The sequence below is a fragment of the Carettochelys insculpta genome, chromosome 10 (assembly GCF_033958435.1).
Source record: "Carettochelys insculpta isolate YL-2023 chromosome 10, ASM3395843v1, whole genome shotgun sequence".
Taxonomy (NCBI): Eukaryota; Metazoa; Chordata; order Testudines; family Carettochelyidae; genus Carettochelys; species Carettochelys insculpta.
In genome coordinates, this window is record NC_134146.1 from 53,662,657 (window position 1) to 53,680,205 (window position 17,549).

Below are 17,549 nucleotides of genomic sequence, written 5' to 3' on the forward strand. Positions count from 1 at the left end.
TGTATTTCTGTTGATTTTATTTTATAATTATATGGTAAGAATGAACACTTTTTTCAGTAATATATTGTGATGCTGTATTTTTGTCTAATTTTTGTAATAGGGGTGTTAACAGTTGGCACATAAGCTTTATCCTAAATGAATGAGGCTTACTGGTCACAGTTAACTGATAGGGGATGAGGCAGCCCTTGCCTACAGTGGCTCCAGAAGCTGGCTGAGCTGCTGGCAGGGGGGCTTCAGACTGCCTTCCCCACATTCCTATTTTGTTAAGAAAGTAGCATTTAAGTGAGCGCAACATGGTGTAAGCAAGGCAGATGAGACTTCTGAAAGGGCTGTGGTAGTCTGGAAATGTTGAGAGCCACTAGTTTACTACTTTGGCTGAGGTGGCAGAGATTTACAGTCTCCAACCCTGATAATGAACTATGTGGGTAGCAATGTAATCCTATAGAATTGAATTTTTATTTGTTTGCTTTGTTTAAAAAAAAACAAACTTGGAAATCTGAAACTGTTAAAAATTAATGAGGCATTTTTAATTCTATAATTTCCTAACTTTTAAGGATTTATTTGGTAAACATAATGTTCTTTTAGTGTTGCGCTGACTGTATAATACAAATTAGTCAAAAAGGGTCTCAGAATGAGTCAAGTAATGTGCAAATGAGATTGACTGAAGAGTTGACCAGAGATTTGTAAATGTGAGTATTTAATGTACATAACTCCTTAAGCTAGTTAATTAGGTTCTTCGTCTCTACTTAGTGCTCATTAGGCCTCAGTTGGAATATTGTGTCCAGTTCTGGGCACCACATTTCAAGAAAGATGTGGAGAAATTGGAAAAAGTCCAGAGAAGAGCAATAAAAATTGTTAAAGGTCTAGAGAACATGAGCTGTTAGGGAAGACAGAAAGAACTGGGCTTTAGTTTAGAAAAGAAAAGATTTAGAGTGGACGTGATAGTGGTTTTCAAGAACCTCAAAAAGAGTTACAAAGAGAAGGGAGAAGAATTGTTCTCCTTGGCCTCTGAGGATAGGACAGGGAGCAATGGGCTTAAACTGCAGCCAGGGAGGTTTAGATTAGATATTAGGAAAAACTTCCTAACTGTGAGGGTGGTAACACACTGAAATAAGTTACTTAGGGAGATTGAACATAGACTAACGTGGCTATCCCTCTGTTACTATTCACAGTCAAAACAAAAAGGCAGTCTAGTAGCACTTGAAAGACTAACAAAATAATTTAATAGGTGGTGAGCTTTTGTGGGACAGACCCACTTCTTCAGACCATAGCCATATCAGAACAGACTGTGGAATCTCCATTGCTGGAGATATTTAAGAGCAGGTTAGACAGATGCCTATCGGGGGTGATCTAGATGGTGTTTGGTCCTGCCAAGAGGACAGGGAAATGGACTCGGTGACCCTTGAGGTCTCTTCCAGTTCTAGTGGTCTGTGATCCTAGGTCACCATTATCTAAGGTGGTAATGTTGTTGTTGTTGTTTTTGACTATAATTATTCTAGTCCTACCTCATTTCTACAGTTAAAAATTTAACATTTAAAATTTGTGAGGCTCTGTATTTAAACCTGTAGGATATTGATGCCTTTTGATAGAACAATTTAGTAGCAGTCTCTTAAATATTAATCAGTTTTTTTAATATTAAAACAGTTTAATATTTTAAATGTTTCTAAAATGTCTTCTTACAATATAAACATGTAGAAATGAATTTAAAATGTATTATGCATTATGTTGAAATCTTCTGCTCTTCCTTTCTCTGTGGTGATGCTTTTAAAATTTTTGTTTGTTCTATTGTTGCACTTACAATCATGTTATCTCAAAATTAATTGAAATATTAAATTTTGATATATAATGAAGTTGGAAGAAGTTTTTGTTCTGCTATTACGTGGATCAGTATTTTAATGGATGTTGCCTATAGTTCTTATTACCTGCTGGTTGATGTTAGAACAGTATTTTAAATTTACCTTTGAAGTTATTTTGCCCATGGAAATTTTCACACCATGATTGCCTAAATTGGTTTAGCACTTATCTACACATTTTGCTCTTTTGATTTTTAATGGTTAATTCCAAAATTGATATATTAAATCTGAGAAACCAGCTAACAATTCTGTCAGCATAAAAATGTTTATATCTGTGTATTTTTGTTTTGTTACAAACACCTTTATTTTGGTATGATTGAATCCACACAGGAGGATTGCACCAGTTTGATGAAATCATTTTTTCCACCAATTTTGTTAAATCATTGGAAAACATACATAGTCCAGGACTTTCTATTTTTCTTTCTCAAATAACTAGGAATTACATTAGTTACTCGATTTGCCAGCTGTTTCCCTTCAGTTATCTTTATGCTGTAGATTATGTGTGGTGTTGTCATGGTCTGGATCTAATGCCGACTAAAGTCAGGAGGAATCTCTCCATTGACTCCATTTGGCTTTTGATCAAGTCCTTCCTGATCCTGGAGAGTTAGTGATCCGAAGACAGTAGGCATTGTGGTCACTCATCACTTCTCAGTTTGAAGTCCTCTGTATGTATTGTGAGATAAAGTCTTTGTGTACCGTTTATTTTTTAAGGATATCACTTTCAGTGGTGAAATGTTTTTAATTTCTACCTTCTTTGTTACACATTTTATCAATTTGTATGTGTCATGTGTTTGAGTGTTTTTCTATTTTGCATTATTTTCTTGACCTTCTTTATTGATGATTTTTAGCCAACAGAAGCTGTTCCTCCCTCTTCTCCCATTGTCCCTGTGATCCCTGTCCTGCCAGTCCCTGCTGAGACCACTGTCATCCCATCCTCTACATCACAGGTTTTTATTCTCTTTTTTTCTCTCCTCCCTGTTTTTATTTTTTATTGCTGTTCATCTAAATGATTTTCCCATTATTGCTATCAGGTTTGTTCCATGCATTATAAAGTAAATAAATTATTAATCCATATACAGTCTAAAGGAAGTACTGTAGTATATGCATCAAGTTGTAAGAACTGTTCTTTTTAAAATCTGTTGCCCTGTATTTCTGTGGGAGTGCCCTTCCTGAAATACAATTTCCTTTGTAATGTAACTATGAGATATACACAGCATTGCTTGAGTCTTTAACTTAAGTAATTTTTTTAAGGGCAGGAGAGAGAGAGAGACAGGAAAAAATGTACATGCTTTATTTAAGTGATTGTATTTGTCAAAAATTAAGGAAAATGAAGGCTTTATTTGTGGATGGTGATGATGGTTCAGGAATGAGGAGGGGCAGAGAGTAGGTGGAGGGCTTAGGGTGTGGGAGGAAGGTGGGGGGACTCAGAGCAGTAAGAGGATTGCAGAAGTAAAAGCAGGTGGGAGCTCAGGGCAGTAGGCTGTGGGGTGAGGAGGGCCTTACTGAGGTTGACTGATGGTGAGGATGGTTCTGCTTTGGTTGCTGTTCCTCTCAGGGGCCTGGACAGCACTCCCCAGGCAGTGGCTCCTCCTGGGAGCCAGACGGGGGTCCTGAGGCTGTGTGTTTCTTGGGTAGGAGCTGGGGCTGTGTCAGCCAGTATCCTGCAGGCTTTTTCGGAGTCCGGGCAGGTTCTGTGGACTCTACCCCAACCCATTGCTGCCTGCTCACAAGCTGCAGGCTGTCTTGAAGGATCCAGTGACCCCCTCTTCAGCCTGCAGGCTCTGTATGGGTGGGAGCAGGCTTTAGGGAGTTGCCCCTGGCCTTCAGTGTTCCCACTCCTGTATGCAGGGGAAGGCCTTTCCTCCAGCCACTGACCGCCACCCAAACCCATTGCCTGCAAGCTCCTCATAGGAGGAGGGGGGTTGGGGCAGGCTCCAGTTTTGGAGAAGGGGGGCTACTTACCAGATCTGGTGGCAGGCAATGATGGTGGAGCCCAAGCCCTGCTTGCCACTCTCTTGGTGCGTGCTGCCGCTGCTCCCACTGGCAACTTTCAGTATCACATCCCTCCTCACTGTGCCCTTCTCCCTTTCCATGCATAGAAAACAGTTCCATTCCTGGCACTTACCATTTTCTGGGCACAACCAAACCCTTACTTTGCTTTAAATGAGGGTAAGAGGTAGATGCATACCAAATTTGGTGGTCCTAGTGCTTATGATTTGGAAGGAGTTCTTGGGAAAAACAGACTGAGACACACAGTTTAAAATATATGCAGAGAGAGTATTTGCAAAAGACAAAGGTTAAGGATGTTGAGCATAAGCATACACAGCATCAGGACATTACTGTTTCCCAGAATCCCTGTTTTAAAGTGTCAGTTTGTCTGAGGTAACTTATTTGTGTTCTCTTATTAGTTAGGTTTTATATCCTAAAGTAGCATAGGCGCCTGAAAATATTTCAAAGACATTATTGTGGATGTTCATCTTGGAAATAAATTCAGTGTTAATAAATTTAGTATCACAATATGATCTATAGTGCTGCATATGATTGTAATGCATTGAAGTGTATGACAATTGTTTGAAGATTGTTAGATGTGAGAGTAACCCTACAGAGTTTGCATAATCAGTTGATTCAGTGTATGTTCCATTTACAATTAAATACTCTGCCAATAACTTTTAAAAAGTTCTCAACATCATTCTAATAAAAGACAAGATGGCTGGTAAAACAGGAAACTAAGCTAAGGTGGCTTATAAATTTCTCATTGTCTGTAACTTTCTTTTACTCAGTCTTAGGCCCTGACAGAAATCTTAATTAATATATGAATAATATTTATAGGAATAGAGCTGATCAGTTAACTGGAGTAAGCGTTTTTCCTGCTTGGAAAAATTAAATACAGCAGTGTTGTGGATAAGTTGATAACCATACGTTCCTGGCAGTATTCTCATGATGTAAAGATTTTTCTGACAGGAACAGAGGTTCAGTAGAGAAAATAATTGCATGTACAATAAGGAGTCTGGGAAGTAGTATGTACCAGATTGTTTTTATATATGCAGTCTTTAGTTTTGTGGAGGGGGGGGTTAACAGTGGAAGAAGCATGTTGTACTGACTTTAATTTCCCAACTTATGTTAATATATTTCCTTATAAGAATCCCGCAAGGCCACTATTTTTCCATAGAAGTATGAACTCAGAGTTTGAGTTCAGATGACGACTAAAAGGGGACCTTGCTAGTTACTTGTGGAGAGTTACGCTGCTAAGACTCTTGAGATTCTGTCTATATGCCTATGATCATCATTGGCTTGTTGTCCTCAGTGGGTAGCTAATTTCTCTTTTCCACCAAGACTAAATAGAAAACACGCACTTGGCTAAGTCTGAAGAAGAAACCTCTTAAATGGGCCACATCATCCCTGACTGAATTGACCTGGTTTCTCCTCTCTTGATGTTCACAACTCCACATTAGCTTCTGATAATGGGCCACATCCTCCCTGACAGAACTGACCTTGTCCACTGCGGCCCTCCTGTTGACTGGAACTCCCTCCTTTTCATGAGCCTATAAATTGAGACCCTTCTCTAGAATCCCCACTCATGTATCTGATGAAGCATGTCTTTGCTCATGAAAGCTTATGCTCCAAAATGCCTATTAGTCTATAAGGTGCCACAGGGCTTTTTGTTGCTCTTAAATGTAGTGCAGGGTCTTAAGCTTCTCATTTGCCCTGCATACTGCATGTTGAATTAGAGATGAATGAAGTTGTTTCTGCAGCTAGATGTGGATGTGGGCCAACACTGCTCCTGCATTTTTCCTGGGTGAGATGTGGAGGCAACTGCCCTCTTATCCCATCAAGTCTGTTTCCAGTCTTTGCTGCACCTACATCACTTGTAATATCATAGTTAATTGTGACCAGCATAGCACTGTGCTCAACTGTTATAGCTTATTCATAAATGATCTGGAGAAAGGGCTAACTGTGAGGTGGCTACTATACTGCTCAAGATAGTTAAGACCAAAGCAGACTGTGAAGAACAACAGAAGAATCTCACAAAACTGAGTGACTGGACAACAAAATAACAAATGAAATTTAACGTGGATAAATATAAAGTAATGTACATTGGAAAACATAACCATCTACACGTACAATATGATGGGGGCTAATTTAGCTACAACTAATCAGGAAAGATTTTGGAGTCGTCATGGATAGTTCTCTGAAAACATTCACACTGTGCAGCAGCAGTCAAAAACGCAAACAGGATGTTAGGACTCATTTTAAAAAAAACAGGTTAGAGAGTAAGACAGAATACCTTATTACCCTTATATAAACCAATGGTACGCCCACATCTTTAATACCATGTACGGATGTGGTCACCTCATCTCAAAAAAGATATATTGGAATTAGAAAAGGTTCAGAAAAGGTCAACTAAACTGATTAGGGGATTGGAACTGGTCCCATATGAAGAGAGTAGGACTTTGCAGCTTAGAAAAGAGGAGACTAAGGTGGGATAAGGTAGAGGTATATAAAATTATGAGTAGTGTGGAGAAAATGAACAAGGAAAAATTATTTCCTTGTTCCCATAATATTAGAACTAGGGGACAGCATGTTTAAAACAACTAAAAGGAAATTCTTCACACAGTGCATAGTCAAAATATGGAACTCTTTGCCAGAGGAGGCTGTGAAGGCTAGGACTATAACATGGTTTTAAAAAGAGCGAGATAAATTCATGTAGGTTAGGTCCATTAATGACCGTTAGCCAGGATGGGTAAGAAATGGTGTCCCTAGCCCCTGTTTGTTGGAAGCTGGAGATGGATGACAAAAGAGAGATCATTAACTATTCAGTTCACTCCCTCTGGGGCACCTGGTATGGCCGCTGTTGGCAGACAGGATAGTGGGCTAGTTGGACCTTTGGTCCTACCCAGTATGGCCATTCTTATGCTCTTCCATTCAGAAGACTCATACAGAGACACAGCCCAGATTCTGGCTGTCAGTGTTTCAGCTTCAGTCTCTCATCGTAAATGCTACTCTTTGGTACAATGTCACTCTTTTCTGAATTAGGAAGCAAAAGAGAAAAATTGAGATCTAAACCGTTGTTTCTGTCAGTGCAGTTTTACATGGCTCCCTCATATTTATTCAAGTCAGTGTTTTGTCTCTAAGGTATTCTTCATGTTTTCATTGTGTGTTTGTATATTTGATGTGTGAAAGAGTCAGAAAAACAAAACAAACAAAAAAAAAGTCATGTAGCACTTTAAAGAATAACAAAATAAATGATTAGGTTATGCACTTTCGTGGGACAGACCCGCTTCTTCAGATCTGGAAATTCTGATAGAAGAATAAGTGTTAGAAGAGCTAATGTATGGAAGCACTAGTAAAAAGAGAACTCTTTCTTCTTCTTCGAGTGTCCCCGTGGGTGCTCCACAATAGGTGTCAGGCTCGCCCGGCGCCGCAGATCGGATCTTCCAAGCAGTTTCTGCCGGACCGCACATGCGCCGGCGCGCGCTGCTCCCTTGCGCGCTCCTGGCCATGTGCGTGATCCGGTCCCCGCCAGTTCCTCTTAACCGCCGTCGGCTGCAGACGGAATCCGAACTAGGCTAAGGCCAAGTAGCGTATTCAATGACTTTAACTGTTTTTCTTTAAAGTTTTTCAAGTACTTAGGCTACTGCAAGTTAGCCGGTTGTTATTTTTGCAAAAAAACAAAAACAAAAACAAAAACAACAAACAAACTACAAGCGGGACAGCTTCAATCCAGTCCCAGTAACAGCGCCGGAGGCCAGGAGCATAGGGCCATCAGCCCTCCTGCTGCGGCAGGCCATCGGAAGGGGAAAACAGCACAGAGAAGGTGCTAAGTACCCGTTTAACAACTGAAAGACTCACCAACAATGTCCTCTTCAGGATTTAAAAAATGTGAGTCCTGCCGAGAGGCGATGCCAGCGTCCGATGGGCACAGTCTATGCATAAGGTGCCTTGGGGAGTCCCATGTTGCATAGAAATGCTCCTTCTGTGCTAAATTAACAGCCAGAGCAAGGAGAGACAGGGAGATGCGGCTTAAAATGCTGCTTTTTGATAAGGCCCTCCAGCCAGACGTGCCGGAGCGGCCACAGCAGGAGGGACCCTCCGGGGCCCATAAAAGGAAAGCTGCCTCCCTCACCCCATCAGTGCAAAAACGGAGGAAAGCCTCCCCAGCCCAATCCCTGCCGGCAGCAACAGCGAGCGGAACGGGAGGAGCGAGCAGCCCCCAGCTGCAGCAACAGCTGATCGGCGGCGGCACGGAGAGCCACGTGGAAGCAGCTCAGCCTCCGATAATCAGCCAGCCGCCCCGCACCACAGGCAGGACGGCGGCTAAACAAGCGCCGGTACCAGCGGCACCGCAGGCAGCAGCACCGACCTCCGGGGAACCGGCGGTGCAGAGCGCGCAGGCACGCAGCCTGCAGGCACCGAAGGACACTGCACGTGCGGCACCGCCTTCGAGCGTGCCTAGCACGGTGCAGACGGGGCTGGGATCCCCTGTGCATCAGGGGGCGGAGTTACCTCCTCCAGGGAGGGGGAAGGCTGCACACAAGAGGAGGCATTGCAGCCCCTCTCCGGACAGGGCTGTGGAGTTGCTTTCTCACAGCCCTCCGCTTATGTTGCAGACTCCAACCAGAAGGCAGGGGTCCCCCCTAGCCTACCCGGAGCCCCCTTCTCCATTTTTGCAACCAGCCTCACCCTGGCTGGGACCACCTTCACCCTTCCTGGGGTTTGAACCGCTGGACTATTATGCAAAATCGCTCTCTCCAGTGTCTCGACGATCTCCCTCCCCCAGACGCAGAGGGTATGCACCAAGGGAGTGGTCTAGGTCACCTTCCCAAGAACAGTGCCTATACTGCCATGGTCGCCCCTACCACGCGGGGCATAGACACCATCGGCAATCTACTAGGGAAAGATCCCCACAGACGATCTCGTACCCCCGAGGGCAATTGCGACCGGGGACAGAGACTCAAGCATCTCGGGGGGGACTGGTTATGGAACCCCAAGATTTTCCCTCGCAAACCTCTAGCGAGAGGGTGTACCATCACCAGCAGGAACCGGAAGGGTCCAGAGAGACGTACCCCAGCGGTTCCTCGCTCTCCTCCCCGGACGAGGCTACGGCCCCGGGGGACGTCCATCCTCCGGACGATCTCAGACAGTTTCAAGAGCTGTTTAAGAAGGTGGCCTTCACGCAAGGCATCCAGACAGCAGAGGTGCAAGAGAAACACCATAAGCTCCTCAAAAATTTGAGACCTCCGGCCTCCTCCAGAGTAGCAATACCGCTTGATGAAGCGATCTTAGAGTCCGCCACTACGATATGGCAGACCCCTGCGACTATTCCGCCTGTCCAAAAGAGAGCGGATAAGAAATACTTCGTGCCGGCGAAGGGCATGGAGTTCCTGTTCAGCCACCCACAACCAAATTCCTTGGTGGTGGAGTCGTCGCATCAAAGATCAAAGACATCTCAATTCAGGACAGGGGGAGCAGACAAAGATGCCAAGAAGCTAGAGCTGTTCGGCAGAAAGGTCTACTCCTCCTCCACTTTAACGTTGCGAATGGCAAATTATGCAGCGCACTTAGCGAACCATAATTTCGACAACTATTCCAGGTTAACCTCCCTCATGGACTCGCTTCCAGAGGACAAAAAGCCGGTGCTCAAGGCCATAGTGCAAGAAGGCTACGCGGCCTCGAGGACGGGAGTTCAGATCGCCCTGGACGTTGCGGACACAGCAGCACGTTCCACAGCAACGCCCCTCCATACACAAAGAAAAGGTACTACCCTCAACAAAGACGGTACCAGCAACAGCGCCCCCAGTACCACAGGGGTTATGAGCAAGGGCGACATCAACAGCACCAGCAGTACAGAACTCCCAGGCGACGTTCACAACAGAGCCGTGCGTCCTCGGGGCGGGGCCAAAGGCCACAAGTTTGACATACAGATCCAGGGCTGCGCCATCACTACCATCGCACAAGGTCATCCGAAGCGACTATTCCACCATCGCCTCGGACCATTCTACAACCAGTGGCAAAGGATCACCACAGACAAATGGGTGGTGGAGATCATAGCCACGGGGTACGCCATCCCTTTCCAGTCGCTCCCACCGTCACGACCTCCACCCAAGCCCCACCTCCAGGAGGCCTCCCATGTAGCGAGGCTCAGGCAGGAGGTGGACCATCTCATGCTCATAGGGGCAGTGGAAAGAGTGCCGGAGCAACTGCAAGGGAAAGGGTTCTACTCCAGGTACTTCCTCACGGAGAAAAAGACAGGAGGCTGGAGGCCCATCTTAGACCTTCGCGGTCTCAACAGGTACCTGCGCAAGCAACGTTTTCGGATTACCCCAATCGCCTCCATCCTTACAGCACTGGACGATGGAGACTGGTTCGCAGCCCTCGATTTACAAGATGCGTACTTCCACACCGGCTCACCGGCGATTCCTCCGGTTCATGGTAGGCAACGAACACTTCCAATACAAGGTCCTACCGTTTGGCCTCTCCTCGGCCCCCAGAGTCTTCACCAAGACCTTGGCAGTGGTGTCAGCCTACCTGCACAGACAGGGGGTATTTATTTTCCCGTATCTGGACGACTGCCTGCTCAAAGGGGCCTCGAAGGGGAAGGTTCTGCGCATGATACGCGTCACAGCAAACACGTTCTCTTCACTCGGCCTGGTTATCAATCTGGCAAAATTTAAAAATAGACCCCACACAGGACATAGAGTTCATAGGGGCTCGCATAAACTCGGTTACAGCGAGAGTGTATCTACCAGAGGCTCACTTTCGGGCCATCGGTTCCCTTGTGCAGGTCATCACCCTCAGCCCTACGGTGCCGGTCTTGACGTGCTTACAGCTGCTGGGCCACATGGCAGCGGCGACGTTCGTAGTACAGAACGCCAGGTTACACATGCGCAGAATGCAGCACGGGCTGGCGAGTGTATACAAACCGGCAGTACACACCGTTCACAGGGTGGTGTCGCCCACAACAGAGGTGCGCAAATCCCTACAATGGTGGGTAAACCCCAGGAACCTGCTAACAGGGGTACCCTTCCACCAGCCGCAAATATCGGTTTTTCTCACTACAGATGCCTCCTTCATAGGGTGGGGAGCGCACATTGGCGAAGAGGTGACTCAAGGACTGTGGTCACCCACGGAACAGTCACTACACATAAATATACTGGAGCTCAGAGCAGTGTTCAACGCCTGCAGACACTTTCGAGACCACATACAAGGCAAAGTCGTCGGGATCAGTACAGACAATACCTCCACCATGTTTTATATAAACAGGCAAGGAGGAGCTCGATCCCGTGCCTTATGCGCGGAAGCAATCCGCTTATGGAACTGGTGCATCGCCAACAATATAATCTTGAAAGCGTCATACTTGCCGGGTGTGCACAATGTGAAGGCAGACCAGCTGAGCAGGCGTTTTGCACTCTCACACGAGTGGCAGATCCGTCCCGATCTGCTACGGCCGATTTTCCACACATGGGGTTTTCCCCAAATAGACCTGTTTGCCACTCAGCACAACAAGAAGTGCCCACGATTCTGCTCCAGGGCAGGACTGGGATGGGGGTCCCTGGGGGATGCGTTCGCGATCCCGTGGAGGGGCCCCCTGCGTTATGCGTTTCCTCCCACAGTGCTGATCCACAAAGTCTTGCAGAAAGCCAGGAGGGAAAGGGCCCGGATGATCCTGATAGTCCCAACGTGGGATCGCCAACAATGGTTCCCCCTACTCCTGCGCATGTCGGACCGTCCTCCGATGCCTCTTCCGGTGGCGCCGGATCTGCTCACGCAAGCCCAGGGGTCCATAGTGCACCCGCACCCCCAAAGCCTGCGACTGCAAGCATGGTTAATCCATGGCTCAGCTCCCTAGAGAGCACATGCACAGTGGAAGTACAGCAAGTCCTAGAAAGTAGCAGGAGGACTTCCACCAGGAAGACCTACAAGCAAAAATGGACTCGCTTCACGGCTTGGTGTTCTACCAAACAGCTGGCCCCCCTTTTGGTGCCTATACCTACAATACTAGAGTATTTACTGGACCTCAAGAGAGGAGGACTCTCGCTATCCTCGTTGAAGGTCCACCTTGCCGCCATCTCGGCGTTCAGACATGAGGAGGAAGGGCACACGGTGTTCGCCCACCCTATGGTTACCAGGCTCCTCAAAGGGTTGGTAAACCTATGCCCCCCTCAGAAACCGATTCCACCTTCGTGGAACTTGGACCTGGTGCTTACCACGCTAATGGGACCACCGTTCGAGCCCTTGGCCACGGTTCCCCTCCGCCTCCTTACAATAAAGACGACCTTTCTTCTTGCAATTACGTCAGCTCGTAGGGTGAGCGAGCTCGCGGCAGTCATGGCAACGCCACCCTGCACTGTGTTTTCCAAGGAGGCGGTAACCATACGGCTGCATCCAGCCTTTGTTCCCAAAGTTTCTTCTGAGTTTCACATTAACGAACCTATTGTTCTACCCTCGTTTTATCCAAAGCCTCATAACTCCAACGAAGAGGCGCGCCTACACCTCCTGGACGTGAGGAGGACCAAGTCCTTCCAGAAAACGGATAGACTTGTAGTCTCCCTCGCTCCCAAATCGAAAGGAGAGGGTCTCTCCTCGCAGAGAATCTCAAAGCACATTGTATCCTGCATAAAAATGTGCTACGAGCTCAAAAAGACTCCTTTATCGGCCACTCCCAGGGCTCATTCCACTAGGGCGGTGGCGGCATCAGCAGCCTTTTTCAAGGGCGTTGCGTTAAAAGACATTTGCAGAGCGGCGACCTGGTCATCCTACGACACCTTCGCCAAACATTACGCCCTTCACAGGTTATTCCAAGAGGATACCCGTCTCTCTGCAGCGGTCCTCTCGGGGACAAGCTGCACATAATCCGATTACCCACCTTCTATCTTGGGTTACTGCTGGGTAGTCACCTATTGTGGAGCACCCACGGGGACACTCGAAGAAGAAAGAGAAGTTACTCAGCGTAGTAACGGTGGTTCTTCGAGATGTGTCCCTGTGGGTGCTCCACTACCCACCCATCCTCCCCGCTTCGGATCTCTGTTAGTGTTTTGCAGGGGCACCCGAGGCGGTTGGTCGAGGAATTGGCGGGGACCGGATCACGCACATGGCCAGGAGCGCGCAAGGGAGCGGCGTGCGCCGGCGCATGCGCCGTCCGGCAAAAACTGCTTGGAAGATCCGATCTGCGGCACCGGGCGAGCCCGACACCTATTGTGGAGCACCCACGGGGACACATCTCGAAGAACCACCGTTACTACGGTGAGTAACTTTTCTTTACATCCCCATACTATCTCTTCACCATAGTGGTCAAAAAAGCAATTATTAGTTTTAGATCTACTCCATCTTTGTCATACACAAATAACTAATAATATAATTATTACAGCACTCTCTGTTTTCCTTCAGTCCCACCCCATTGTTTTCAGGCCTGTATAACCAACCTTTTGGGTCTTTGTCACTCAGGTTGTATAACTTTAACATAATGGAGTAAGTTATGGTGGATGACCAATTGAGTGTGAAGTAGTAAACTTAAGTAGTAAACGTAAGGGCTTGGATTTTTATCTTGAATGTGTGAACAGTGTCACTTGGTCACCGGCAGCAATAGAGTAAACAGGATGAAAGGTGGTCTGTATTTCTGTATGATGGGCATGCAAATGTTCTACTCTGCCATCTGTTGTACTATGACATTCACTTCTAGACTTTCAAGAAAAATATCACTGAAATCATGTATGTATGATTTTCAGAACACGTTCTAATCTTTATTTGTGGATGACAACTTCATAAGCATGCAATATTTTAATTTAAAGTGGGGGTGGGAAAAATATGGCTTGTGGTCTGAAGCTGACCTGCCAAACATTACCCTCTGTGACACCAAAAGTCCTGCAATGCAGTGGGGCACTGTGGTGCTGGCCATGCCATTTCCAGCCACTTTAAGTAGTGTGGGGCTACTGTGACACACAAACAGCTTGCCGGCCTCAGTACTCTGCTGCACAGCTGACCAGGAGCTACCTGTGTTAAGAGCCTCCTGGCCAGGGCCAGAGCCTGAGTCTCTCACCCCTTTCTACACCCCAAAATCCCGCCCAGGTCAAAAACTTCTCTCCCATATCCTGTAAAGAGCAAATCATGCCAGACCAATCTGATAGTTTTTTTTGACAGGATAACAAGTCATCTAGATAAGGGAGAGTGGTGGATGTGGTATACCTAGACTTTAGTAGGGCATTTGACACAGTCTCACGTGGTCTTCCTATCAATAAACTAAGCAAATATAACTTAGATGGGGCTACTATAAGGTGGGTGCATAACTGTCTGGATAATTGTTCTCAGAGAGTAGTTAGTGGTTCACAGTTGTGCTGGAAGGGCATAACAAGTGGGGTTCCACAGGGATCTGTTTTGGGCTGGTTCTATTTAATATCTTCATCAACTCTTTAAATATTGGCATAGAGAGTATGCTTATTAAATTTACAGATGATACCAAGCTGGGAGGGATTGCAACTGCTTTGTGAAGGATAGGCTTATAATTCAAAATGACCTGGACAAACTAGAGGAATGGTCTGAAGTGAACAGGATGAAGTTAAATACGAACAAATGCAAAGTACTCCGCTTAGGAAGGCACAATCAGCTTCATACATATAGAATGGGAGTGACTGTCTAGGAAGGAGTACTGCGGAAAGGAATTTAGGGGTCATAGTGGACCACAGTCTGAACATGAGTCAACAGTGTGATGCTGTTTCAAAAAAAGCAAACATAATTCTGGGAGGCATTAACAGGAGTGTTGAGAGCAAGACATGAGAAGCCATTCTTCCTCTCCACTCAGTGCTCATCTGGCCTCAATTGGAGTATTGTGTCCAGTTCTGGGCACCACATTTCAAGAAACATTTGGAGAAGGTCCAGAGAAGAAACAAGAATGTCTGACTCTTTCAGAGTCTAGAGAACATGAGCTATGAGGGAAGACTCAAATAACTGGGCTTGTTTAGTTTAGAAAAGAGAAGACTTAAAGGGGCCATGATAGCGGTTTTTAAGTACCTCAAAGAAGGTCACAAGGAGGAGGGAGAAAAATTGTTCTTCTTGGACTCTGAGGATAGGACAAGAAGCAATGGGTTTAAGCTGCAGCCTGGGAAGTTTAGATTAGACATTAGGAAAAACTTCCTAACTGCCATGGGGGTTAAGCACTGGAATAAGTTAGCTAGGGAGATTGTGGAGTCACCATCACTGGATATATGTCAGAGCAGGTTTGTTAGACACCTACTGTGGATGGTTTAGATGGTGTTTGGTCCTGCCAAGAGGGCAGAGAATTTGACTCAATGGTCTCTTGAGGTCCCCTCCATTTCTAGTGTTCTATGATTCTATGTATCAGAGAGGTGTCCGTGTTAGTCTGTATCTTTGAGAACAGCAAGAAGTCCTGTGGCATCTTATAGACTAACAGATATTTTGGAGCATAAGCTTTCGTGGACAACGACCTGCTTCTTCAGATGCATGAGTCTTTGCCCACGGAAGCTTATGCTCCAGAATATCTGTTAGTCTGTAAGGTGCCATAGGACTTCTTATGATTGTATGGTTTTTCTTTTGCTGTATTAAAACCTAAAACATTCTGGGTGTGTCTACAGCAGGAACTAACTTTGAAGTTTACTTCGAGGTAACCTGCAGAGAGTCTACACAAGTTTTCTCTTATTTTAAAGTTAACTTTGAAGTGGGGAGCGCAACATTGAAGTCCTTACTCCATTCCCAGGAATGTAGACTAGTGCCCTGCTTCGAAATTTATACTTCGAAGTAGGGTGTGTGCAGATGCTCAACTTCGAAGTCTGTTACTTTGAAGTTATACTACGAAGTAAGGAACTTTGAAGTAATTTTTGTAGTGTAGAAATGGCCTCTGGGACATAATATGAATTTTTCTGCTATTGTAAAGCCAACAAAAGGATCACAAGTAACTAGCAAACTTTAACTTCAACATTGTTTGTATTGATTGTGCTGACAAAAATGTAGATAACTACAAACTACTGTCGTGGATTCATTAAAAATGCCTTAGGTAACTACTATGTAGCTAGGTATGCTTCATGTGTGTTTAACAGAGATCAGACAAGGTAGAAACAGTGTAGATAAAATGAGTGAATATTAACCCCTACTTTGGCGTACACTCATTTTGGTTGCAGAAGAGACCAGATACTCAAAGGAAATTAACTACGTAAAGATGCAGGTGAATTCCTTGGGTGATTTACAAAAGCAGTTGAGCACATTAGATTGTATTCATTGTAAATCTCACTAGGAGCCAAATACCATTGTAAATTTAGCCTAGTATGTGTGTAGCCATGAAAGCAGCCATACTGGGCCAGACCAGTGATCTGTTGAGTCCACTTTCCTCTCTGATACTGGTCAGCGTCAAGTGTTTCGGAGGAAATTAACAGAAAAGGGCAATTTTGAATGATCCATCCTCTGTCCAGTTCCCATCTCTGGCAGTCAGAAGTTTTAGGGAGCATGTGGGGTATGTCCTTGATCACCTCTGGGGAATAACCATTGATGGACCTATCTTCTGTAAACTTACCAAATTATTTTTGAACCCAGTTATACTTTCAGCCTTCACTGCAACAAATTCCACAGGTTGATAGTGTGTTATGTAAAGTAGTACTTCCTTTCATTTGTTTTAAACCTTCTCCCTACTAATTTCCTTGGTTGACTGCAGTTCTTGCTTTAGTTACTCCTTCACATAACACAGACCCATTCCTTTCTCCATACCTTTCACATTTTTATAGACCTCAGTCATATCTCTTCCCCTCTTTCTCATCCAACAGTTGCTTTACGTCAGTGATGAGCAGTCACTGCCTTTTATGTAGCAATGCTTATATAAATCCCAGTGTGGAGACATTTGTGGAATAAAACTGACCTTTTTTCCTCACAGTACAGCTTCGGCAACATAGGAAATGCATGGTCCCTCCCATCTTCCCATTTGCCAAAAAGGTCAGGTTTTTGTTTCAGAATGGAGTGTCCACATGGAGGGGTATACCAACTACAGCACTGTAACTGTTCCTCAGTTCTGCTAGTCAAAATTTGTAAAGTGACCCATAAAGTTTTGATTGTCAGAGCCCTGCTATAATAGTCTGGAATAGTCAGGCAACAGAGTTCTGTAATATGCTGAAGCATCAACCTGTGGCAAAAGTTGATATCTAGGGCCAGTCCTCAAGTTCTAGCTCTTCTCAGTCTCCTCTCTCCTCAATTTAGAATACATGACAGAGGCACCTGCTCCTTCATGATTGGAAATGTTAAAATACTTTGAGTACAGGTGAGAATGAAGATGCATACAGAAAGAAGGACCATCATGTTTGTTATACAGAGTCATTTAAACCCCATGGTTGACAGACCTCTTTACCATTCTGTCCTTGACACTCAAAGCCATCAAATGAAAGTCTCTAACGTGTCAGTCCTTGGCTTCTTTGTTACCATTATTTCTAACTAGTCTGCTTCTAAAACTCAGAAGTGTAGAAGAGAGCAAAATTTTCAATTTTCAATCCATGTGCACTTTCTCAATTGCAAATGTAATTCTTTTTGCCTTTTGCTTTCTGTCCTTTCTATTACAAAGGTTTTCACTGAGGTAAGGGATTCAAGCTTCACTCTTACCCATCTAAAATAAGAAAACCAGCAACATTAATGTGTCTTCGGTTTTTACTTGGCCACCTAAAGTCAGGCGTACTACAACCACTCATGTTATGATCACATTAATTTCAATCT

The 17,549-nt window shown here is 45.2% G+C and overlaps 1 protein-coding gene across 15 annotated transcripts in view; it reads left to right on the forward strand.

Moving 5' to 3' along the window:
• The window catches only part of DLG1 (discs large MAGUK scaffold protein 1), a 352,797-nt gene that overhangs the window by 139,943 nt on the left and 195,305 nt on the right, over nt 1–17,549 (forward strand). For 10 of the 15 annotated variants that reach the window (XM_075004306.1, XM_075004311.1, XM_075004308.1 and 7 more), the window contains one exon: nt 2,702–2,800. The exons of the other annotated variants lie outside the window; for them this stretch is intronic. In XM_075004306.1, coding sequence (XP_074860407.1) covers nt 2,702–2,800 — 99 coding nt within the window. The remainder of the gene's footprint in view (nt 1–2,701; nt 2,801–17,549) is intronic. 15 annotated transcript variants of the gene reach the window in all.